This window comes from Panulirus ornatus, chromosome 5, assembly GCF_036320965.1.
Source record: "Panulirus ornatus isolate Po-2019 chromosome 5, ASM3632096v1, whole genome shotgun sequence".
Lineage (NCBI taxonomy): Eukaryota > Metazoa > Arthropoda > Malacostraca > Decapoda > Palinuridae > Panulirus > Panulirus ornatus.
The window spans coordinates 3,829,384-3,856,637 of record NC_092228.1 but is presented as its reverse complement, the minus strand read 5'-3'; the positions used below and the strand labels follow the sequence as shown (position 1 = coordinate 3,856,637).

Here is a 27,254-nt window from a genome sequence, read left to right as displayed (position 1 = left end):
TCTACCTTCCTCTATCGTTATCCCACCCTCTCTTTTCTCCTCTTATCTTTTATCATTCTGCATCTCTGTTATACACAATAAGCAGTGATGAAAAGCCTCAAAATGTTCTATAAATGGATTAATATATAATTAACCTATTTTTTGTTTAGAGGTACACAAGTTCATGTTCAAAATGTGTTTTTTGTGGTTCATTATCCCAGTAATTATATAATTCTATAAAAAAAGAAGTACATGATGTGTCAGCTTACTTTGAAAATAGATATTCAAGTTTGTAACCGGAGTACAAAATCATGTCAATTAATCCTTCAGTAGACAGTATTTTTTCTGAGGTCAGTTGTGCTGAACTAGTTTTGAGGATGTATAAATTTACTCCAGTTCTTATGGCCAAATTGGTGTTTTCAACTATGAACATGTATTTGTAAATGCACAATAACATCAAAATGTGAATACATTTGAAAACTAAAAAACATTTAGGATGTGACAGACTAAATTAAGAAAAGCTATTACAAATATGAAAATTTATGCTCATCTCACAACATATTGTGGGACATAAAGGATTTTACAGTCAAATAAACAAAACTTGAATACTATTAAATAGAAAGTGCATCACTTCATTAATACATACAGTATATTCTAAACAGGTTGTGTTATGTCAACTTATGGGAAAATTCATTCTTCACAATTCCTAATTTTCGTATGCAGGACTTTTAGAAATTCATAATTAATCAGTACCAATGAATTTACTGTATCAACTTTCACTTCATTCTCTTATTTAATAAATTATTTAAGTATACAAACTCATGATCCCTTTTATGAGGCTTTTGCAGGTTTGGCAAAGGTGTATCATCATCAATGGACGAAAAGGAGTACAATTTAGTTGAAGAACTTTTAAATTCAAAGGAGTCCATCATTTCACAGATCCTAACTGGATCACTCCACTATATATGAAGTCCTTACATATCACCAGAACTCTCCTAAAAAGAGGTTTTGGGGTAATTATGAATAAGATAAATGCAGGATGTACTGTATAAAAATATTTGTTCATACTCGTTTGATTTTCCACATTAGCAAGGGAGTGCCAGGAAACAACGCATTCTTTCACATTCATTCACTAGCTGTTCTGTGCAGTGCACAGAAACCACTGCCCTCTATATACCATTATTTTTCAAACATGCTCGACATTTACCACATGAGCGTCAAGAATAGATGACAGCCTCAGAGCGAAAATTCCTCACTTGGCTCCTTGCTCTGTTCCTTCTTATGTAAAGTAATACAAGGAAGGAAGGATTTCCAGCCACCCTCTTCCATCCCTTTTAGTCACCTTCTACAATACACAGGGAATACATAGCCAGTATTCTTTCAGCCCATTTTATTATTACTTATACTTTCTTTCTTGCATACTATTCGCCATTTCCCGCATTAGCGAGGTAGCGTTAAGAAAAGAGGACTGGGTCTTTGAAGGAAATCCTCACTTGGCCCCCTTCTCTGTTCCTTCTTTCGGAAAATTAAAAATGAGAGGGGAGGATTTCCAGCCCCCACTCCCTCCCCTTTTAGTCGCCTTCTACAACACACAGGGAATACGTGGGAAGTATTCTAATTAATTATTATAAATATAATATATATAATTCATTATTATTACTATTATTATTATAATCTCAGGGCTTCATCCTAAGAAAGAGTCCTAACGATACAGTATAAATAAAATATTACCTTTGGCAAAGCTGTATCATCATTAGTTAAGAATGCGGTGGAATGGCTCAGTCCAAAGGAGTCCATTAATTCTATGCTTCTGTTTGTTGCACAACCTTAAAGACAGAGGAACCCCATAAAAGGTATCCTGGGATAATTGGAGATGGAAGGATCGAGTTAATAAGGCTTTTGAATGCTAGGGGCCTGAACAAACCAGGTATAGAAAGAACTGAAGCAACATTGTCTACAAGGGGTGACGCACTGCCAATGGACTAAATCTGGGCACATGAAGCAGCAGGGGTAAACCACAGAAAGGTTTGTGGGCCTTGGCTGTGGACAGGAGGCTTTCATTCTATTACATGACTGCTAAAGAATGGATGTGCACAAATAAGGCCTTTTCTTCGTTTATTGATAAAATTACCTTGCTAACTAAGGAAACAGTAGGATGGTGCCAGGAATGGATGAAGGCAAGTGAGTATGAATATGTACATACGTATATGGCTGTGTGCGTATGCATATGTTGATATGTACATGTTTATGTATGCATATATATATATGTATGGGCATGTATTTATATATGTATGTATATGAGTGAATCAGTCTCTCTTTGTCTGTTTCCTGGTGCTACCTTGCTGACGCGGGGAACGGTGATCAAGTATAATTTTTTTTTTTTGTCGCTGTCTCCCGCGTTTGCGAGGTAGCGCAAGGAAACAGACGAAAGAAATGGCCCAACCCACCCCTTACACATGTATATGCATACACGTCCACACACGCAAATTTACATACCTACACAGCTTTCCATGGTTTACCCCAGACGCTTCACATGCCCTGATTCAATCCACTGACAGCACGTCAACCCCGGTATACCACATCGATCCAATTCACTCTATTCCTTGCCCTCCTTTCACCCTCCTGCATGTTCAGGCCCTGATTGCACAAAATCTTTTTCACTCCATCTTTCCACCTCCAATTTGGTCTCCCACTTCTCCTCGTTCCCTCCACCTCCGACACATATATCCTCTTGGTCAATCTTTCCTCACTCATTCTCTCCATGTGCCCAAACCATTTCAAAACACCCTCTTCTGCTCTCTCAACCACGCTCTTTTTATTTCCACACATCTCTCTTACCCTTACGTTACTTACTCAATCAAACCACCTCACACCACACATTGTCCTCAAACATCTCATTTCCAGCACATCCACCCTCCTGCGCACAACTCTATCCATAGCCCACGCCTCACAACCATACAACATTGTTGGAACCACTATTCCTTCAAACATACCCATTTTTGCTTTCCGAGATAATGTTCTCGACTTCCACACATTCTTCAAGGCTCCCAGGATTTTTGCCCCCTCCCCCACCCTATGATCCACTTCCGCTGCCAGATCCACTCCTAGATATCTAAAACACTTTACTTCCTCCAGTTTTTCTCCATTCAAACTTACCTCCCAATTGACTTGACCCTCAACCCTACTGTACCTAATAACCTTGCTCTTATTCACATTTACTCTTAACTTTCTTCTTTCACACACTTTACCAAACTCAGTCACCAGCTTCTGCAGTTTCTCACATGAATCAGCCACCAGCGCTGTATTATCAGCAAACAACAACTGACTCACTTCCGAAGCTCTCTCATCCACAACAGACTTTGATCGAGTGAGTAACGTAAGGGTAAGAGAGATGTGTGGAAATAAAAAGAGCGTGGTTGAGAGAGCAGAAGAGGGTGTTTTGAAGTGGTTTGGGCACATGGAGAGAATGAGTGAGGAAAGATTGACCAAGAGGATATATGTGTCGGAGGTGGAGGGAACGAGGAGAAGAGGGAGACCAAATTGGAGGTGGAAAGATGGAGTGAAAAAGATTTTGTGTGATCGGGGCCTGAACATGCAGGAGGGTGAAAGGAGGGCAAGGAATAGAGTGAATTGGAGCGATGTGGTATACCGGGGTTGACGTGCTGTCAGTGGATTGAATCAAGGCATGTGAAGCGTCTGGGGTAAACCATGGAAAGCTGTGTAGGTATGTATATTTGCGTGTGTGGACACGTATGTATATACATGTGTATGGGGGGAGGTTGGGCCATTTCTTTCGTCTGTTTCCTTGCGCTACCTCGCAAACGCGGGAGACAGCGACAAAGTATAATAAAATAATAAATAATAATAATAATTATAATAATAATAATAATAAATATATATATGTAGTTTTCTTTATTTTATACTTATTTATTATACTTAGTCACTGTCTCCTGCATTTAGTGAGGTAGCACAAGGAAACACACAAAAGAATGGCCCAACCCACCCCACATACACATGTATATACATAAATGCCCACACACACATATATACATTCCTATACATTTCAATGTATACATACACAGACATATACATATATGCAAATGTATATATCCATACTTGCTGCCTTCATCCATATCCATCGCCACCCAGCCACACATGAAATAGCACCCCCCTCCTCCCGTGCATGCATGGTAGCTCTAGGAATAGACAACAAAGGCCAAATTCGTTCACACTCTGTCTCTAGCTGTCATGTGTAGTGCACAGAAACCACTGCTCCCTTTCCACATATCAAGGCCCCACAAAACTTTCCATGGTTTACCCCAGACGCTTCACATGCCCTCGTTCAATCCATTGACAGCATGTCAACCCCGGTATACCACATCATTTTTTTTTTAATTTTCCAAAAGAAGGAACAGAGAAGGGGGCCAGGTGAGGATATTCCCTCAAAGGCCCAGTCCTCTGTTCTTAACGCTACCTCGCTATCGCGGGAAATGGCGAATAGTAAGAAAAAAAAAAAAAAAAAAAAATATATATATATATATCTTTTTTCTTTCTTTCAAACTATTCGCCATTTCCCACGTTAGCGAGGTAACGTTAAGAACAGAGGACTGGGCCTTTGAGGGAATATCCTCATCTGGCCCCCTTCTCTGTTCCTTCTTTTGGAAAATTAAAAATAAACGAGAGGGGAGGATTTCCAGCCCCCCCACTCCCTCCCCTTTTAGTCGCCTTCTACGACACGCAGGGAATACGTGGGAAGTATTCTTTCTCCCCTATCCCCAGGGATATATATATATATATATATATATATATATATATATATATATATATATATATATATATATTTTTTTTTTTTTTATTATACTTTGTCGCTGTCTCCCGCGTTTGCGAGGTAGCGCAAGGAAACAGACGAAAGAAATGGCCCACCCCCCCCCATACACATGTATATACATACGTCCACACACGCAAATATACATACCTACACAGCTTTCCATGGTTTACCCCAGACGCTTCACATGCCTTGATTCAATCCACTGACAGCACGTCAACCCCGGTATACAACATCGCTCCAATTCACTCTATTCCTTGCCCTCCTTTCACCCTCATGCATGTTCAGGCCCCGATCACACAAAATCTTTTTCACTCCATCTTTCCACCTCCAATTTGGTCTCCCTCTTCTCCTCGTTCCCTCCACCTCCGACACATATATCCTCTTGGTCAATCTTTCCTCACTCATTCTCTCCATGTGCCCAAACCACTTCAAAACACCCTCTTCTGCTCTCTCAACCACGCTCTTTTTATTTCCACACATCTCTCTTCCCCTTACGTTACTCACTCGATCAAACCACCTCACACCACACATTGTCCTCAAACATCTCATTTCCAGCACATCCATCCTCCTGCGCACAACTCTATCCATAGCCCACGCCTCGCAACCATACAACATTGTTGGAACCACTATTCCTTCAAACATACCCATTTTTGCTTTCCGAGATAATGTTCTCGACTTCCACACATTCTTCAAGGCCCCCAGAATTTTCGCCCCCTCCCCCACCCTATGATCCACTTCCACTTCCATGGTTCCATCCGCTGCCAGATCCACTCCCAGATATCTAAAACACTTCACTTCCTCCAGTTTTTCTCCATTCAAACTCACCTCCCAATTGACTTGACCCTCAACCCTACTGTACCTAATAACCTTGCTCTTATTCACATTTACTCTTAACTTTCTTCTTCCACACACTTTACCAAACTCAGTCACCAGCTTCTGCAGTTTCTCACATGAATCAGCCACCAGCGCTGTATCATCAGCGAACAACAACTGACTCACTTCCCAAGCTCTCTCATCCCCAACCGACTTCATACTTGCCCCTCTTTCCAAAACTCTTGCATTTACCTCCCTAACAACCCCATCCATAAACAAATTAAACAACCATGGAGACATCACACACCCCTGCCGCAAACCTACATTCACTGAGAATGTAGGTTCACTGAGAATATATATATATATATACATATATATATTGCCAGGGATAGGGGAGAAAAAATACTTCCCATGTATTCCCTCTGTGTCGTAGAAGGCAACTAAAAGGGGAGGAAGCAGGGAGCTGGAATGCCTCCCCTCTCATTTTTGATTATCAAAAAGAAGGTACCGTGAAGAGGGGCCAAGTGAGGATATTCCCTCTAGTGCTCATTCCTCCCCTCTTAACGCTATCTTAATAACGTGGGAAATGCAAATGTATGAAATAAAAATATATATAAAACCATAAAGTGCCCTAGTTGTCTTGTGTCTTTTTCCACCCTTATCCACTCATTTGTCATGCCTTCTTTGACACAAAGGGAATCAGTGGGAAGTTTTCTTTCTCCTCTCTCCCAGGGATCCCTGGGGACTGGAGAGAAAGAACATTGCCCACATGCTCCCTGCATGTCATAGAATGCGACTTAAAGGGTAAGGAGTGTTGGGGACTAGAAATCCTCCCATCCTGTTTTACTTTTCCAAAAGGAAAAAAGAAGGGGGCCAACTGAGGATTTTTCCTTCAAAGACTCAGTCATCTGCCCTTGACACTACCTTGCTAACAGGAAGCCAGCCACATCCAGCAGTTGGGACCAAAGTTCATAAACTGTAGTAATGGTGCGTTTGCACCTATGTGCACGGGAACTGAGTAGTAAATGCTGAGCGTTTCCATTATAATAAATGCTTCATGGGCAAGACAGGTCTTAGAACAGATTGAAGTGGTGTTTGTAGTATTGTATGGATGGGTGACTTCCAGAACACAGATAAGAAAGTGCAACTCATGTTTGCCTGGGAAGTGAGGCTTCTGTTGAGTGTGTCTGGTGGGGTGGTGTTTAAGACTGAGTTGGGAGGTTGCATAATAATAATAATAATAATATACATATTCATATATATATATATATATATATATATATATATATATATATATATATATATATATATATATATTTCATGCATACATGCATACACATGAACCATTTTATAGAACATTTTTGGGAATCTTTATTGCTCAAGTCTATCTTTTCTCTTGTCTACCATCAAAATAAACTTTCCTTCTGGGTTTGTGTGCTCAACCACCTCTTCCTTGCCCAGGTGACACCAGAGCTCATACTGCATCTGGTTGTGGATACTGAGGTTGAGATGGCGGAATACTTTGCAGTCGACTGAGAGGGACGAGAGGAGCAGCTGATTCATCAGTGGAGCATTTGGGAAGTGTGAAATAACAGTTAGAAGACATAGAGAGAAACATGAAATAGAAAGGATGTAAGAGAGGAAATATGTAGTGAGTCTGGAGCTAAGAAAAAAAAAATGGTACAACAAGTGAGGGGACTGAGATTTAAATACCATCAAGTGTCTGGAATATATGTAAGTGCAATATAGGAAAAAACAAACAACCTATGGTGGGAAGTGACAGATATAACTTAAGAATATCAGCTGGTTAGCATATGGTGTTCTGGCACTAAGTGCCAGATGAAGAAAGTGACAAAAAAAGTGAAAGGGTTGAATTAACACGAGTTTAATTTCCTTACATGGTTATGTAGAAAACTGGAAAATATACCAATACAGTGAAAGAATGACTAATTGTTTCATGGCTGAAGTGTTTAGAAGGGGAGAGTTCCACTGAAAGAAAGGAATGTTAAAGTTATAGTAATACACTGAGACAGGGACACTTCTTGAACCAATTTCCCTAAAGTGCAGTATTTTGAGTTGCATAATATTATTGTATTAAACATTATACCTTTCAATATCAACTCATGTAATGTATATAAAAAGTGTTATATAAGCCACTTGTACTAATCTGTCTGTTTTGCTGGATCAGTAATACCTGTGAAGTTAGTGTGCTATTAATTACAAGGAAACAGATCCTCACACAAAATTGCTTGATGAATGACTTACAAATCTTTGTAGGCAGCAGCTGACATTTGGAAACCAAAACCGAGAGAATTAACTGAAGAAAGTTCACGATGAAGAACATGAAAAACTAAAAAGAAACATGAAAAAGACATATGGAGGCAAGGAAAGCCATATCAGAACTATATGTATTTCAAACTTTTTTGTCTTTTCCTGTGTATTGAGATAACACCAGGAGTAGATGAAGAATGGCCTAATTTGCACATGTCCAATCTACAGATGTTGTGCTTAATATACCAAAACTAGAGCCCCTCTTTCTTAAATTCCCCAACTGATTCATATGCCCCAGCTTAGCCCACTGAAAGCATATTAGTTGTTGTATACTGCATTGCTCCAATTCACTCTATCCCATGCATGCTTCATCCCACCACCTTACATATTTAGGCATCAATCGGGAAACCACAGAAAAACTGAAAAGGGGGATCTTGCTTATGGATTGTGTGCTCTGGTTTTGGTGAATCTTAAGTAGGCTGTTTTTCATCTGTTTCTGACAATACTTCATTGACATGGGGAACATGAATCAAGTTGAAAAAGGCACTACAGAACTTTCCATAGTTTACCCCAGAAGCTTCACATAATCTGGTTCAGTCCATTGACAGCATGTTGACCACAGTAAACCATATCATCCTAATTTACATACTAGCCTATGCCAGGTACCAATTTACTGACCAGCCCTGAGTAGAAGATGAAGAGCTGAGTTGGCTGTGGGTTGACAGCCATGCCAAGAACTTGAACCCAAGTGGGCACATATGTGAATCATGGCTACTGATACTAAGCATTACACCATAGAAACGCGTAATGTGTGTATGCGTTTGTTTAATAGAGACTCATTACGTACGAGGACAGGAAAGATTTTTTCCCTTGTAAAATTTTACCACTGGTGGATGATCAAAAAAGCTAGTCTGATTTGTTTAATTCTACCAGAAATATTTTTGAAACCTACTGATGAATTAAAGAAAACAAATTGAGGCAAAGCAAAATATAGATATAGTACAAGAACTATTAAACAACAACCTAAGCATATTTACACAGGCAAAGTATACTAACATACTGAGTATAAACTAAAACCACAAAGAAATAAACACTCTAACAGTAAAAGACCTTATTATATATATAGAGAGGCAAAAATACACACAATCAATTTTTATACAAACATACACACATTCCAAAACAGTCAGCACTAACTCTCAATACACCTATACCCACATCAACCACAACCCTACTTCCTAGACATATGACCCCTAAACATTTTATCATTTGTCCAGTCCCCATCACATACCTTCTGCTTCTGCAGGATCGATGGTACAGTCATTCCTCTCCCCTACGCACGGTCTCTTCTCCATGGTTCTGACATCACAGTCAGCCTGATTGGCTGTGGGTACCAAGTAGTAACGGGTCCTCACAGTGTAACCCTGTCCACAGGTGACTGAACAAGGCGAGAAGTCTGACCACTGAGTTACTGCACACTCTGGGCTGATCTGTTGCAAGAAGGGGAAACAGTTACCAGGACAGGGAACGGTGAAAGGGTAAAGAAAATCTTGGCCAAGAATCCCATAGGATGATCCTCAGGCCAAAGATAAACTACAATGTGAAGAAATTTACACAGTAACAACTGGACCATTCCCGGATTGATCTGTGGAGAAGACATTCAATAGTGTCCTACACTCACCTCACACATTCACACAACACAGAGGGGGTTCTTGAAAAGGGAAAGTGTGTAATATATTAATATATGACTATGAAATGAAAAAAATGGACAGGCAAACATATAAATATACAGATGGCAAGATAGACATACAAACAGATACACAGAGAGGTAAGCAGACAGGTTAGGAGGTAAATTAATGCACAGAAAGGAAAGAGTGGAATAACTCACAATCTCGTTCTCAGGTTGGCCCTCACACTCGGGCACATCTGCGACACACATCTGCTTTTCTGTCAGTTCTTTGTCACACTTCTTGCGGCCCATGCGGTCCAGGTAGCGGCGGTTACGCATACGGTGCCCCTTACCACAGGTCACTGAGCATGCAGTCCACGATGACCACTCAGAGGTAGTACAAATGCTATGGTCAAAGTCATCAACGACCTGTGATCAAACAAGGTGGTGTGAAGGTCCAGACCATAGTAAAGATGATAGTAATGTAAAGTGTAATCAGCATATTTTGTAATTCTGTTATTAAGTCCTGTCTCAAGATTCATACATAAAAGATTCATAGATAAAATGATGAAAAGATAAGAGTGAAAGAGGCCTTCCAGTATCAGGGATTAAACACTCTAGAGGGTGAGAGGCATGCATGAGCTAGAATGAAATGGATCAATGTGGTACATGGAGGGAGGGGCAATGTGCTATCAGTAAGCAGAACCAAGGTGGTCAAATTAAAGCATGGAGCATTTGTAAGGCTTGGCTGTGGTTGGTGGGCTCAAATTTCAGGACATTGTACATGACTGTCAGACTAGATGTACAAACCTGAGCCCAATTATCATTTGTTCCGGAAGCAACTTTACTAAGGCAGTAGAGAAACAAATATATATAAATGGGTGTGGACACATCCACAATGAGAATGAAGGATCTATGTTTGGTGAGAGGAAGTCTGGAAACTGTTGGAGGGACTCAAGTCTGTAAATAATAATTGGGCTCAAGTTGTATATAGTTGAAGGGACTCAAGTCTTATTATAAACAGCTGGGGGGACTCAAGTCAGGAAACTGTTGAATAGACTAATCTGCAAACAGCTGGTTGGACTCAAATTTGGAATTGGTTGGAGAAACCCAAGTCTGGACAGTTGGAAAGATTCAAATATGGAAGCAATCAGAGGGACTCAAGTCAGTAAACAGTTGAAGGGATTCAACTCTGCTAACTGTTGAGGGAACTGATCCACAAACAGTAAAAGGGACTTACATATTCATTGCTGAAGAGGTTGTTGTTGGTGTTCCCGCCTGGACACTCTGGAACAGGGGCAGCGCACATCTCCCTCTCCTCCAGCTGCCGCTCACATCGCATCATCTGGGCCTTCATGGGCATCAGATAAGTCCTGGTTCGCTTTCGAAGGCCCTTCCAGCAGGTCACCGAGCAGGGAGTGTATGATGACCACTCACTGACCTGGCACTCAGCTGAGATGAAGGGAGACAGTTAGAGTGTGAAAGCAGAGATGATGGCATGTTGGAGGAAAGTGGAAGGGTAGCTCACATAAAGTTGGAAGTAGAATATGGTAAAAGTCTAGAATTGAGAAGTCATTTTCATAGGTTTGATATCTTAGTTTTCCTCTCAAGGAATCTTAGTTGCTACTTTAAGGAATAATGTAAGAGTGCTGGATTTTCCTTTACTACCCTTTAAAATCTATCCATCTCTAACGCCCATTCCCTTAAGGAACCCCCTCTAGGGGGTGGCTACAGCAATGGAGTCTCCATATCTGGTGAACTCCAGTGCCACTTCTTAGCTTTTAGTGCCTCACCCTTATGAGGCCACTGGCAAAAGGCAACTCCAGCACAGTGTTTCCAGAGGCTCCTACCTAATGTTCCTACCAAATCTTCCAGCTAATGAGTCTACCTAATATACCTGCCTTAATTTCCAAACTAATACTTCTTCCTAATGTTCCTACTTACTACTGTCTATTGCTTCTACCATTTTGCCAAAAAGGCAGGGCTAATGCATAGAGCTCCCGGCACGAAAATTGAGTTACAAAATCTGAGGTGTGCGAGTTAAGTGTTGTCAAGCATTATGTGTGACAAGGAGAGATTGTATGTTTGTGGAAAGAATACCAGCTGTCTACATAAGGGCGAGGCAGAAAGAAAAGACAGCTAAGTGGATAAAAGGAAAGCAACTTGATAACCACTTAACTGCTGGCTCACGAGGTAGCTGTCACTAACCCCCCCGATACCCATGTGGAGGGAGCCAATAATATACCTGCTTGCTTGGTGGCTGCCTACCAACTACTACCTCCCCTTAAAACTATTTAATGAACTCGTACAGTATTCCACTTAACATCACCACATTCGTTTGGTTGGCAACATGAGGAGAGCTCAGATGTTCAGAGATATGTGAGAATCTGATTCTGGGCAGGATAGATCTAATAAGCATTACTTCAAGACCTTAATGAATATGGACATCTGAACTCCCCCAACGTGTTTGCTAATCTCGGATGAAGTCAAGATTTATATGTTATGGACACGGAGGCATTCACAGGAATGCATAATAAAAATCAACAAGCTATTTACACACTACAAAGAGGTTTCATATTTTATTACAACACTTCGCTTTGCATACTGACATACTACTCAGCAAATAAAACTCATTACAATGCAAACAAGTGTCAAGTGAATGCTTTTGGTCAGCAGTCCGTAGGACATTAGAAAATGAGATAAGGACGTTATAAAATTCCCATCTGAATGTATACAATTTGCAAGATTCTGACTGAAGTGTACGGAATGTATTGCTGAAAATGTCCATAGTTGATTCTGGGTTTTTATGTCACATCTTCCCTCCCTCAACTTCGAAGTCCTTCCCACGAACGTATAAACGTTGATGGGAGTTACGGGTGCTACATCTAAACTACCTAGCCTTACAATATAACCTCCACACACTGTAAAGATGCCTTCCTGAAATCTTCGTTGATATCTATCATCTAGAAAGGTGGCATTCGTAAACTAGAAAAATCACCCAGACTTCAACACCCCCACCCCACACAAGACAATGTGACCCTTGAGCACAACGGGACGGCATATAAACCGAAGGTACTTTATCTGTACTTACCTTGGCATTAACTACCGTCACTGAATGATTTCTCTGCACCTTAATAACATTTAATAATCGCTTGATCATATTTACAAACATTGCCGACTTGGTACTCGGATGTCAACAACAAAGATGGCGTCCATATACATTCGAGAATATATTAAAATTGCTAAAACAAAATAGATTTACCCTGCGTAGGCGATCAATCGTAAAACCACAAAATATCAATAAAGAAAAATCTTATTTGTCTCTTCATACGATGATATTTTGTAATCATTCTTAAGAGGCAGCTCAGGTGCGCGTTCGTATTTACCATGAAAGTTCTGTCCTTATTAAACTTCAAGTCTCAGCTACAGCTCTGAACTATCCTTCTTTTACATACTAGTCTCTGGGAGAAATGGCTAAGACATATTTATGGTTAAAACTTCTTTAATGCGTTCGACAAACTTGTGTTTCATTGCATTTTTAAGAAACTTAAGCCTTATACGAAGATCTGATCAATACGTCTCCTATTTTGTTTGTTGAATGTGAACTTGCCTCCAGCCAGGGAAAATAAATCTTAAGACGAAACTTTCCCTCTAAGTAATGATACACACATATATATATATATATATATATATATATATATATATATATATATATATATATATATATATATATATATATATATATACCAAAGCTTAATTATAAACTTGTTACAATCACAAGCTATATACACTTCACGACCAACAAGAACTCCCAACCTTAAATATATATATCCACTCAATTCCAGGTAAAACTGTGCATATATGAAATATTAACACATTTCAACAACTTCGTTAAAAATGATTCGGTTCATTTGCCGCTGGGCAGATAAACACACAAGCCCACCGCTTATGTAGTAAATATTTCATTTCAACACCGTTACTGCTGCTGTGTCATAATCTTAAACTTCTGCTCAGGTCTGACTAACGTACAGCAAAGTACGGTGATAAACAAGTTCCCTCAACCTAGGCTGTGAGTCAGGAACATCTCGTAATTATAAACTTTCTAGGCATGTCCCGCTAGACGGTGTAGGTCTGGTTGCAAACCTTTCTCTCACAACGTACTGCTGGTCCTGCAGGCGACAGATTTAGGACTATGCATTGTAGTTATACACCTCTCGCCATGGTAAACTTTTGTGCTAACTATACCTTGGGCAAACTTGAAGCAGACATCCCAGCCCTCCATTTTCGATGATAATTATTATACAATCATATGATAAAGCAAGACATAATATAATCTTCGACTTTGATTTCCTAATAATTCTAAAGGTCATGTATGGCTATATAATCAATCAGAAGCATTATTAGACCTCAGATAAATATGTATTGCTTCGTAAACGCATAACTAACGTAGGTACCCATTAAAATATTAAGATCCAGTTTTCTCTATTACTGTGCATTTTCTGATATACTCGGGATATTAACCTACACCATTTTTCTACATGTAACTAATGTAAAATATGCATGTAAATAACACATAAAAAGAATAACCAGACAAAATATATCGACTTATCTATATCTGAAGCCTTGGGGCATCTTATTCTATAAATTTTCCCCCTTTTCTTACCAGTATTGTTCACTATGATATCACTATAATGTCGTTTGCTTAAATACATTTTCAATAGCTGTAATTTTCCATAATCATAACTACAGCTTAATCAAGTCAATAGAAAAAAAAAATCATAGACGAAAGAGGAATTACAGGCTAAAAGAGACTGACAGAATAAATGAAAGAACTTTAAACAAAGAAGGAAAGTACCTAACATAGGACGAAGAACAACAAGAGGAGCTCTAAGAAAGAGCGAAGACCCGAAAAGGAGGCAAAAAAGGGAAAAAGACGAGAGAGAGAGAGAGAGAGAGAGAGAGAGAGAGAGGGAAGGAAGGGCAACTTACGTCTGTCCGCTCCAAAGTCCTCGGCCTGGAGAACGGTAGGTGGGTCCTGGCGCAGGAGATCTGCAAGAGACGGGAGACCTTGGTGATGATGGAGAAGCTGCAGGGGGAAAACGGGGGAGGAGGAATAAACGGTAAAACAGGAGGGTCGCGTCACGAAGGGGGGAGTGGAGTGTCCCTTTAAGGAATCAACAGTAGACTGAAGCTAATACACTGGAAGTAAAATAGTAAAGTACCAGCTTCTGGAAGGTTCATGTTCTTGAGGGCCACATATTCCCAGACGTAGACACACACACACACACCCTTGGGTTTTCAGGACCCGAGTTACGAGCAGGTTAGCTTAGCCTGTCGCAGCTGTGGCGCCCTACAGCAGCCCAAAGTTGATGCCCACATGCCTAACCAACCAGAGGGGAAGAGGGACAACTGGGTGAACTGTGTGCCGTCTTCCCGCGCCGGAGATCGAACCCAGACCAAATGGATTATAGCAGTCAGCAATGCTAACCACAACACCACCAAGAGATATATAAAAAAAAAAAAAATTACAGAAGAAATGATGGACAGGGATTCCATGTGATGCTGGTTTTTGAGTACCATGAGAAACACGTTCATCACTCGGGACCCATGAGTTCTATGCTGTATCACAGGTGCGGAGGCAAGTTACCTCGTATATCAACAAGTTTGTTTTGGGTTCAGTTGGTGCCTAAGGGAAGGAAGGGGGAGGCTCTTTGGGTTCAGTTGGTGCCTAAGGGATGGAAGGGGGAGGCTCTTTGGGTTCAGTTGGTGCCTAAGGGATGGAAGGGGGAGGCTCTTTGGGTTCAGTTGGTGCCTAAGGGATGGAAGGGGGAGGCTCTTTGGGTTCAGTTGGTGCCTAAGGGATGGGGAGGGGAGAGGGGGAAGGGGGGGAGGCTCTTTAGATTTACGGTCTCTCATTTCAGTGTTCTCGTCCACTAGAGTCGTACTTACTGGTGTCAGAACAGGATTTCTCGTAGACGCGTTGCCTGGTGACGGTGAGCTGGGCCAGGGGTTTCATGGGCTGGCCTGTCGGGTCGTAGAACGGGGACTTGGGGTCGCTCGGGTAACTGCTGGTGATGCGTCGGATCTTCTCCCTCGGGATGGTCGCCGAGTTGGCCGACTGCACCGAGCGGGACCAGAAAGTAGTGACCATGATCAACGGGTGTGAGGGGAGGGATGGTCACACACACACACACACACACACACACACACACACACGGGGGATAGTTATAGTAACTTGGGGTAGACCATTAACTGGCTCGTGGATTAATTAGGACTCTAGGACAGTGACTGAGGTTATATAGATCGTTCACTTGATCAAGGGATGTGGAATGGTTAAGAATGCCCACTCAAGACAAGGGATGTGGTATGAGCCGAAGGTGATGGGAAAGTCGGAAACAATTGTATCTGACGACTACCACCATGATGGATGGACGGGTTGAATGAGATTTCCACCCCGGTGAAGAGGTTTAGATCTGATGTATAAATACACATACCACACCACACTCACCCCACGCACTCACCATACACACACACACTCACCCCCCCGCATTCACCACACACTCACCACACGCACTCGCCCCAAGCATTCACCATACACTCACCCCACGCACTCGTCACACACACACACACACACACACACACACACACACACACACACACACACACTCACCACATAAGTGATGCCCGAGTCTGTGCCGGCATCCCATGGGTAGAGGTTAAGGACCTTCTGGTCGACCCAGGAGCAGTCCTTGAGGCAGAGCTCCAGCGCCGAGACGCCCACGATCCAATCCGGCGTAGGACCTGCCCAAGGAAGAGGCGAGGTTAGCGCCGAACACCTTCCAGGAGGACGGGGGTTCAATCTGAGACGAAATCCAGCAGTGGGGAAGTTATGGCGCTTATGAAATGTGTTCCAGGGCAGCACTGCGTGTTTCCCCTGTGTTTACTTCAGTCCCATTTTACTCCAGCTCAAGTTGACTTGAGCTTAAATTTTGCTTCACTTCACCTCGGGCTGCCATTACTGGCACAAGGCGGCCCTTGTGTAACTTTAGTCTGCTGGGCTTTTTCAGGTGGATGAGCGTTGTTTAAAATGTGATGAATTACTACACCCGAGAAAATCTAGTCCACGGAAATAAGCATATTTAAAGAAAAAAAAAAAATAGAAAGGAGCTCTACTGCTGACTTGGATCTATCACAAGTTTTAACAATTCATACTTACATATCACGTTACATCTGAGTGAAGTTATTTTACTATTAAAAACATCTTAGTAGCAGAAATGATATGACAATGATAAACAACGAATCACTATCCGTTCAACTGGTAATGACTATAATTACTTACCCTATGTTTCTCTCTCTCTCTCTCCCACTTACCCAGCATGGAGACCAGGGACATGAGGTGATGTTTGTTGTCCACACGGAACACGGCAAAGGTCTTGCCGTTCACGCTAGGATACCACAGTCCTCTGGCCTTGATGATGGTACGGATGTGGTCACTCTGGAAAGGTCAGGCGAGGGAGGTCAATATAAAATCCTGGACGACGAGATGTCAATGTGGTGTATAAATGAAGACTGACAGTAACAGTAAGGAGGGCTCTGGAGTAGTTAAAAAAAGAATAGTGTTCAAAATAAGAAAAATAAAACAATCATTCTAAGGATTAAATACATAACAAAACTGTCGAAAGACAGATTATAAAAACCCAGATCCTTTTAATCGCATCTCTAGAGGCTCACATGAACCTGTGGCAAGTTTCATTATCTGCTCTACTGCTGACCTGTCTCTTGAGCTCGCTCTCCAGTTCCCTGGTGGAGCCCCACTCAGCCACCTGCCGTAGCCCGTCCGAGGCGTAACCACCGTACTCCCAGACGCGGTAGTCGGCCGAGTGCGACGCCCCGATGATGTCGGAGAAGTGCGTCAGCCACTCGTTGGTGGGGAAGTCCTTCGGGTGTGTGTGTCGTGACCAGAGACCCTCAAACGTCACCTGGGTGAAGACACGGGAAGCACAAGGGGATACTTTTATAAATCTTAGGAGAGAATTTATGGTATGTAAAATCTGCGAGGGAATTTATGGTATGTAAAATGTATGAGAGAATTTATGGTATGTAAACTGAGGGAGAATTTATGATATGTGATATGAAGATAAGATCATGAATCTTGAAAGAGAAAATTTATGATTTGTAAATCTAAGAAATTAAATCTTAAAAATTATAAATTTCTGCATAACGACAAAAGGAAAAGAAAACGGTAATAATAAAGAACAGATTATAAAATACACACAAACAAATAATACTACTGTTACTACTACCACAAATAATAATAATAATAATAATAATAATAATAATAATAATAATAATAATAATAATAATCTAGGTCAAAGCAAGACACTATTAGAGTTTGTATTCTTTTCCAGGTACAACAGTCCTTCCTCCTCTCATTTTCCTTTGTTCTTCGTCCTCCCTCTCTAACTATTATTTCTTTTCTTTCTGTTGAAGTCGTATCCCTTCCTTTTTCCTTCTTCCTAAATTTCACGTTTTCTTTATAATCTTTATCTCATTAACGCCCAAAAATAAAAAAAATAATGCAAATTTGTCTTAGGATGTGGAGGGAGAACAAGATTTACTCTTAATGTTTTGCTGTTCTAAATTTTTTTTGCTCTCCCCCCCCCCCCCAACCCACGTATCATTTTCTTTCTTACTGACCCGATTTTCATGAGCGTCAATTTTTGGTCTTGTCTGCTGACCTCATAGCTCGTCTCTCTCTCTCTCTCTCTCTCTCTCTCTCTCTCTCTCTCTCTCTCTCTCTCTCTCTCTCTCTCTCTCTCTCTCTCTTAATGTAACCTACTGCAATATATATATATATATATATATATATATATATATATATATATATATATATATATATATATATATATATATATACGCGCGCGTAATTAGAATTAGCAGCATCATGTTGACTCCCGGCTCATTTCCTCAGTAATAAAATTCGTAACTGAAAAAAAAAAACCCATGATCACGAGGACTTGAACAAAAACATCCTGCAAAAAAATGTGTAGCATTTTCTCACGGCACATTCTTGTGTCCGGGTTTATTTCCGGGGTCAGAATTAAACTGTAATTGAGGAAATAGTTCTGGCAGGCTGAGGGCACTGGTGGCGCTGGTGATATGTGTGAGATACACATTGGCTTCCATACCACAAAAATCATCATGAAAGGGAATATAGGACATGGGGGAACTGCGTGTCGTGCGCCATATATAAGGTAAAGGTGTTTATAAAATACACACATAACTCCCATTTTCTGTTGAGTCAATTATCAGTAACTAATTTAATTCATTTCTTTCTTTTTTTTTTCCATCATTGATCTAATACTGTGTCTCTCTGACTCACAGTTCCAGTATTTACTCAATCAACTGTTTAACCTTGGGTTCACCTGTCGCATACTACTTCTTCATCTAACTAACCTTCTAACCCGAGAATCTCTCTCTCTCTCTCTCTCTCTCTCTCTCTCTCTCTCTCTCTCTCTCTCTCTCTCTCTCTCTCTCTCTCTCTCTCTCACGGGAAGGTTCGGGTATCACACCCACACGCTTCCCTACACGGCCCTCGTCTCCCCCGGGGTGGGTGGTTCCCTTCGGTGCCTTGTTCAGGAGGCGAGTGCTGGGGGAGAGTGACGGTAAAGAGAGAAATGTTGATCCAGGGAGCATAACGCTACGGGCCACCCCCCCTCCTCCAGCCCAGTGTTTGAACTCTGTAAATAACTTCTTGTTAGGGATGGCCTGTGTGTGGAAGACAACGGACGATGGTACCCGTTAATACATCACACACAGACACAGACACACACACACACACACACACACACACACACACACACACACACACACATATACACACGAATTTCCATATGTCATAACCCACTCCAACACGAATATCACAACGAACAGTTTCCTTGAACCATAAATCCACCAGCTGGCAGAACATGTCATCCACCAGCTGCCGGAGCATGTCATCCACAAGCTGGTGGAGCATGTCATCCACCAGCTGCCGGAGCATGTCATCCACAAGCTGGTGGAGCATGTCATCCACCAGCTGGTGGAGCATGTCATCCACAAGCTGGTGGAGCATGTCATCCACCAGCTGGCAGAACATGTCATCCACCAGCTGCCGGAGCATGTCATCCACAAGCTGGTGGAGCATGTCATCCACCAGCTGCCGGAGCATGTCATCCACAAGCTGGTGGAGTATGTCATCCACCAGCTGCCCGAGCATGTCATCCACAAGCTGCCGGAGCATGTCATCCACAAGCTGGTGGAGCATGTCATCCACCAGCTGGTGGAGCATGTCATCCACAAGCTGGTGGAGCATGTCATCCACCAGCTGCTGGAGCATGTCATCCACAAGCTGGTGGAGCATGTCATCCACCAGTTGCAGTAACAAAAGAACCCCCAAAAAAAAAGTTGCGTCACACAGGCTGTTTGTGTCAGCGTGTGAATCCGGCATCGCAAAGGACTGTTGTTGTTCGCTATTTGTTTGTTTACCTCACAGTGACTATGTTTGGGTGGACGAATTTAACACAAATCTGATGGTCTGTATTTTTTAATGGTGTGCGCTGTATGTATTCAACGTGCGTTGTTTTGAAGCTCTCCATCATCTCATAAAAATTGTGGGACTTTTGTAAGTTCGTTAATCCCCTTAGCCTTTCAGTGCTCTTCTATATACTCCAAGTTACATACTTAATTTGCATTCTTTTTTTTTTCGCACTTCTCTTTTGCATAGGAGCACATCTGTCCTAAGCCAAGAATGGTTATTTGTGCTTCCGTGTTTGTCAACGGTCAAAGTAATTAAAAGTCGTCAACACCATACAATCGTCCAAGATAAACCTAACCCCACACACTACACCATGTTGGTTTAGGTTGTTTGGGCTGTGGGCCTATCAACTAACTGCCAGGGTGGGTCATTAAGGCCCTCAACGTAAGCTACATCCAACAACCGAAAGATAGTTAACACCTTCTTCAGGTATTAAATTTATTTCTAAGACCGCACAATACATTCTCACTATGCATGTGGCCCTCCTAGGTTATACCACTGTACATAAATCAATATATATAAGAGAAGACTGCAGACATGAGTTGGATAGTCTTCATATACGTAGCCTTGAACATCATATTTCAATTCTGACTAAAAACCTGATTTTAAATTTGGCAATAATTCACAAGGGAATCTCTGAGAAACAAAAAAAATCCATCGAGGTCCGCTCAATTTTCTTCAACCCATTCATACTAAGATAAACTGGTTATGCAACCATATTTCACAATCATCATTTTTTACTTTAAATACTTAAAAATCTACGGATTAAAAAAAAATCAGAATTAACTTTATCCCGTAAAATTACTCAACCTATCTTTTTTTTTTTCTTCTAATCTTTTACAAAGCACATTCCACCCAACTTTTATACCCCAGCCATTAACGAAGTTTCTCAAGCCTACATTTTCCCATTAACCATCACCCGATTTTTTTTCTCTCACATTATCCGCCACAGCTCAGCTTGGCTTTGACTAGGATACGATATGCGATAAACAGTTTATAACGAACTATTAGGAAAATTTAGTCGTGTCAGTAAATCTACAGTGGGAGACTGTGATATTTATAGTGTACATTGTGCTATTAGCAGTCTAACAGAGCGATCAACAGCCTACAGTGTGCTATTAATAATCTACTCTGTGCTATTAATAATCTACTCTGTGCTATTAATAATCTACTCTGAGCTATTAATAATCTACTCTGAGCTATTAATAATCTTCTCTGTGCTATTTATCCTCCACACTGTGCTATTAGTTATATACACTGTCCACACATTGCTATTGGTAGTCTAGATTAGTCTATGCACCTTAAGAGGTGTTGGAGGTATCACAAATGGATTCCATTCGTCTATCAACTTTCACACTATCATCTACTTGCTATTATATATATCATGCTGCATCTACTCATTAATGGTGTAAAGATCTCTTTGTTCCGTTACCTGAACTCCACATTCGGACTTCACATTCTCATGTATAAAGTGGCACCCCTCACCGTTGCAAGCCGTTTGTATATCAACATTGATAATTATGTAATATTATCTAGAAAACGAGGCGTACGCGTAAAATGTCAACCCCTTTAAAAGACGACGTTTATTTTCATATTTTCCCTTAGGATTTATTTAGAATCCGTTTCATCATTATTATATCATATCTGAAAACTATATACACATTTTTTTTACCGAATTTATACGCCACCTCGTATCATCTTTCTCCCTCATCTTCTCATACCACTTTTTCCTAAGTGCAAAGAGAAGCTCAGTTTCTCTTCAAACTTAGAAGAAATATATATGATGATAACATCTCCTTCGTCTTCTTCATGAAGTAAGAAAACTATCTATGCCAACCTCCCTTAAAAAAAAAAAATAGTTTTCTATTTCTGATTTGAGACTCTCTCTCTCTCTCTCTCTCTCTCTCTCTCTCTCTCTCTCTCTCTCTCTCTCTCTCTCTCTCTCTCTCTCTCTCTCTCTCTAATCTCCTTCAATATCTAAGGACAGGCATAAGACTAAATTGAAGGGAAAGACTCTTTTTTATCTTTTCATTTTTCTCTAGCAGTTTTCTTTCAAAAATCACGCGTGATCAAAAATGAACCAGGCGACTGACGCGCGTTCAGAGCAGAGCTGTATATATATATATTTTTCCCCTCCGCTGTTTACAAGGAGAAACTATTACAATGTCTTTTTAAAACTGCACGACTGACTCACGAGGCAGACATGCCCTGCATCTAAAGACATACGATGAGATGAAATTTGCCGGCTAGCTTGCTAAATGTCGGAGCTTCAAGAATTCACAGCGCGGAGGAAAAAAAAATATAAGAAAAGCGTTTGCAACATAGTTTTATATGCAATAACCCCAAGCATGGAAAGTAGTGTCAAAACTTCATCTTAAAAGACATATTAAACAACATCTGGCAGCTGGGGAATGTTTGCAAGAGTTTAATGGTTCACAACTTCAAAGTTTTCCCATGTTTTGTCTTTTGTTAAGCGAGCCTGGCTACACGGAGGTTCCGCGCGACGCTTTAAAAAGGTGCGATACGAGAGATTGAGCAGCATGATGCGTGTTACATGAAAGTGATAGACACACACACACACACACACACACACACACACACACACACACACAAATACACACACACAGGTACTTCTGTATATGTATGTGTGTGTGTGTGTGTGTGTGTGTGAGAGAGAGAGAGAGAGAGAGAGAGAGAGAGAGAGAGAGAGAGAGAGAGAGAGAGAGAGAGAGAGAGAGAGAGAGAGAGAGGCCAGGAACACACCAGGGGCTGTACACACATGCTGGAAAATATATTCCAACTTTTACATCGTGTCAACACATGCCGTAAAAGTCCCCGGCACGCACACAGTGCGTAAATTAACTGCTATTTGGGAGGCAACTGTAAAAGATCCTTACACGAGTTTTGTTGGTATTAGTATAAAGGAACCCGGACTGTTTACTTTACTTGAGTTAACCCTCCTCCCTCCCTCCCTGCCTCTCTCTCTCTCTCTCTCTCTCTCTCTCTCTCTCTCTCTCTCTCTCTCTCTCTCTCTCTCTCTCTCTCTCATCTGTCTATCTATCTATCTATGCCTCACGCCTGCCGCTCAAATATCATACTTCCTCTGAATGTCTAATGAAAAATAAAAATCTTCAAATCTCTTTGCAACGCATGACCTTCGCCCTCTGGCCGACCTGCGTCGTGGTGATTATTGAACTACTGAGACACAGTGAACGCTGGCCGTGCTTAACGAAAGCGACTGGGAGACAAGGAAGGGAAATAAAAAGAGACAGAAACACGAGACCCAGAGTTTTTTCTTTTTTTTTGGTCGCGTTTCATTAGCTTGTTTCTCCTGCATTTTGTGTACAACATTACATTCAAAATCACAGTTTAACTCCATGAAATACTTTCAGCCAGAATAAATCTTACGTTTAGAACATTATTAAAGAGATGAACTTATTGTTTCTGTCAAAAATTAACAATGAAAATTTACACTAAAAATTGATATAAAAATCATATAAAAATTAAAAATTGGCATATTTATATGTAAAGGTTATTAATACTTGAAAATCTAAGATGTGAACTGATAATAAAACAAAAATATATGAAATCTTATATAAAATATCAACATTAAAAATTCACATTAAGAATATATTCACATATTCACTATCGCTTGGAAGAAGCAACACCATGTGTCATGCGCAGGGCTTCGGCGCGCCATGAAGGTAGCTGCTGGTCGTGTCCCGCTGGACCAGCCAGCCAGACAGCATAGGTATATAAATGTACATATTTAACTGAAAACATTACCAACACTCGGCACATGTTCGCGAAATGACCAGACATCAGAACACGACCCATAAATCACCAATGCCATGTATTTTCTTTTTTTTTTTTCTTTTGGCCTTTTACTAATTCATCTTCTCAAACTTGATGGAGAAATATAGACTTTTAGTGTGATCCACGAATGATGCTGCGAGAGGGAACATAGAATATGTATTTCCTGAATCCTGTGTTGGGAGAGCTCTCTCTCTCTCTCTCTCTCTCTCTCTCTCTCTCTCTCTCTCTCTCTCTCTCTCTCTCTCTCTCTCTCTCTCTCTCTCTCAGTTTTGTGTCTCAGTTCCCAGGCAATTTCCCGTACAAGACGACGCACGAGGGACGTCTTTTGACAATGGTACTGGGGTAGAAAATAAACCCATGATATCACACCAAAATTTTGTGCTCGTTTCTTTGTGATTTCATCTTATCAACATCAGGCGAATTGCTCTCTTTATACATACATACATACATACATACATACATATATATATATATATATATATATATATATATATATATATATATATATATATATATATATATATATATATATATATTCGCCATTTACCGCGTTAGCGAGGTAGCGTTAAGAACAGAGGACTGAGCCTAAGAGGGAAAAATCCTCTCACTTGACCCCCTTCTTTCTTCCTTATATTTTGGAAAAGCAAAAAGCTGGAGGGAAAGGATTTCCAAATAATTCTGTGACCTATTTCAAAGGGATCCTGCAGCTCAGAGGCTGCGCTCCACAAAGGAGCAGGGAAATGACTGACTCCTTTGGAGCGAACAGTCTGCGATGACGCTATACTACTTTTCCTCCATTATTCCATCCACTTTCAGGTACGGTTTGATATATATATATATATATATATATATATATATATATATATATATATATATATATATATATATATATATATATACTCAATGAATGTCATATCATTTACAGGACATTTATATTAATGACTTGTGTACTTTTTTTAAATCAAAATTTTTTACACAATTTTTTTCCCTCTAGAGTCATCTTTCTGTTCACGAATCAAGCAAACACAAACACACTTGAATTCTCAAGATTCAATCATCAAACAAATACCATATTTGTGTTAGCATTTACTCCTCTCCTTGCTTCTAACCAGGCACTACTGAGCTTGTTCCTTCCCTAACAACCGGGGGTTTTCTTATCTGTTTTGTGATTGGTTGTTTGGGCTTGAGGCCCACCAACTACCCGGGGTCATATAAGCCCTTCAACAACGCTAAGCTACAACCACTAGCTTAAAATTCACTAACAACTTTAGAGACTAAATGTAATTCTAAATCCACATAACACTATGTATGTGGCGTATAATATGTAGTGCGACTGATTGATCGCTTTTACGTCGACCTGAAAATTTCCCGCTCGCTTTCTGCTGGCGTCTCGAATATAATTCTAAAGAGCACGTACAGTCTCGCTATGCATAAGCAACATTGTCGTTCAGTGGATAGATTTATGACTAAGGAATAAATTGGTAAGTAGGTAAAATGAAGAACTGGACCATCATAAATTTGAAGAGGAAAGAGAAGGGAAGGAAAACGATGGTCTATCTATCTACTTCAAATATGGCAAACTTATGTAATTTAAACAATTAACTCGCGCACTTGTGTGTCTAAGCCATTCATATATTTGAATGTAATCTTCTTTTTATCTAACAACCTGAAACTATTCCCTTCAGCTAAAGCAACAGTTTATTAAAACGGTAAATGTTCCGTAAACTTTACTGAACTGTTTATGGTAATTAATGAGGGGGGAAAAGAAAAAAAAATACAAGGTAAATGAGCCACCACATGAGTAAGAACACGAACAAAAGTTTTAATTACTGGACTGCATAGCAGGAGAACCAGCCTCCCGTCACCAACTTAAATATTTAAGAGGATTTTTTTCTTCTCTCTCTCTCTCTCTCTCTCTCTCTCTCTCTCTCTCTCTCTCTCTCTCTCTCTCTCTCTCTCTCTCTGTGGCTATGCTTGCATTAGCCACATTTTTATTTACCGAACATAAATCAAAGTCAAGTAATTGAGGTTAAATATTCAGAAGGTGTTTTCTGGCTCTTGTTACGTTTACATTCATTATTTTTATTTACCAAACATAAATCAGTTCGATGATCACGATTAACTATTCAAGGGATGTTTTCCTGCTTTCATTACACATTCACCGGTCATGCCTCTTATTTATATATTTACATATTTATATATTTTCCCCGTGGACTCATAGGAATATATATATATATATATATATATATATATATATATATATATATATATATATATATATATATATATATATAATTGAATACGACAGCATATCTAGAGTTAATAATCATTTTTCTTATGTTCTATCATTTTCTCAATATCATTCTAACATCAGGTAGGTGCTCAAACACCAGTTGCTCAAATTCATCCATACTACTTCAACCAAGCTTTTGCCTTCACAGAAGCATCATCAGGTTATACAAAAACGAAAAGACTGCGTTACAGAACTCTAAATGTGCTGTTGTTTTCACATCGATGTAATCACAGAAAACCTGCTCCCAGCTTACTCTCTCTCTCTCTCTCTCTCTCTCTCTCTCTCTCTCTAAATGGAAAAAGGGATTTCACTCCTACGATTTGATCCTGACCTAAACCAAAAAAAAAAACTAAAAAATAGGTCTCCTCGAAGTGTCCTGACAAGCCATAAAGTTTTATTTATGAGTCTATCATGCCCGTGCCTTTGGGAGAGATAGAGATGTATCTCTTCCCTCGGTGTGTGAGAAGGAGACAATACACTTGAGACACTGTGCAATGGGATTTCTTTCATGTGAAAACTGGGATATACGCTTTCACTCGGCGGATGGTGAAGCTACGCTCTCCTAATGTATAAATGTAAAATGTATACTTTAGCAAAGAAATATGTTTCGCTGACCTGATTATATATAGAGTGAAAGTAATTTCAACTGTTTGGACTATGGGAGCGTTTTGTTACCGGGAAGGACTCGATCCCAGTACAATTTGTGAGGCGGGTGGTTGCGCTAACCAAACTCGGCTACGCTGCCCATAGCAGCAACACCAGCCGAGTGGTTGGTTGGTGTACGCAGCTCCCACACCAATGGTACTGGGATCGAACCCTTTGCTGTTGGAGGGCATTATGTGTTCTGTGAAAGTGCATGTTCATCTGCACGTCGCCCCCACGTCCCTCCCTCCATCCCATGTACTCCTCATCTTCCCTGAACTTCCTACAACTTCCCTAACTTCATCTTTCCATCTCCCTCTAGGTCTCTCCCTCCCACTTCCTCCCTCCATTCCTGACACACGGATCCTCT

At 40.5% G+C, this 27,254-nt stretch overlaps 1 protein-coding gene and 1 long non-coding RNA gene across 2 annotated transcripts in view; one reads left to right on the top strand and one right to left on the bottom strand.

The window, feature by feature from the left end:
• LOC139747348 (uncharacterized) overlaps positions 1 to 7,825 on the top strand; it is a 43,837-nt gene extending 36,012 nt beyond the window's left edge. Inside the window, exon 4 of the long non-coding RNA XR_011712380.1 lies at positions 7,082 to 7,825. This is a non-coding gene — a long non-coding RNA (uncharacterized lncRNA). The remainder of the gene's footprint in view (positions 1 to 7,081) is intronic.
• The window catches only part of LOC139747342 (spondin-1-like), a 384,149-nt gene that overhangs the window by 39,570 nt on the left and 317,325 nt on the right, over positions 1 to 27,254 (bottom strand). Inside the window, exons 5-12 of the mRNA XM_071659540.1 lie at positions 17,330 to 17,568; positions 16,929 to 17,052; positions 16,228 to 16,358; positions 15,507 to 15,675; positions 14,547 to 14,606; positions 10,798 to 11,009; positions 9,777 to 9,986; positions 9,180 to 9,378 (exon numbers count right to left, since the gene is read on the bottom strand). Coding sequence (XP_071515641.1) covers positions 9,180 to 9,378; positions 9,777 to 9,986; positions 10,798 to 11,009; positions 14,547 to 14,606; positions 15,507 to 15,675; positions 16,228 to 16,358; positions 16,929 to 16,950 — 1,003 coding nt within the window. The 5' untranslated portion in view covers positions 16,951 to 17,052; positions 17,330 to 17,568. The remainder of the gene's footprint in view (positions 1 to 9,179; positions 9,379 to 9,776; positions 9,987 to 10,797; positions 11,010 to 14,546; positions 14,607 to 15,506; positions 15,676 to 16,227; positions 16,359 to 16,928; positions 17,053 to 17,329; positions 17,569 to 27,254) is intronic.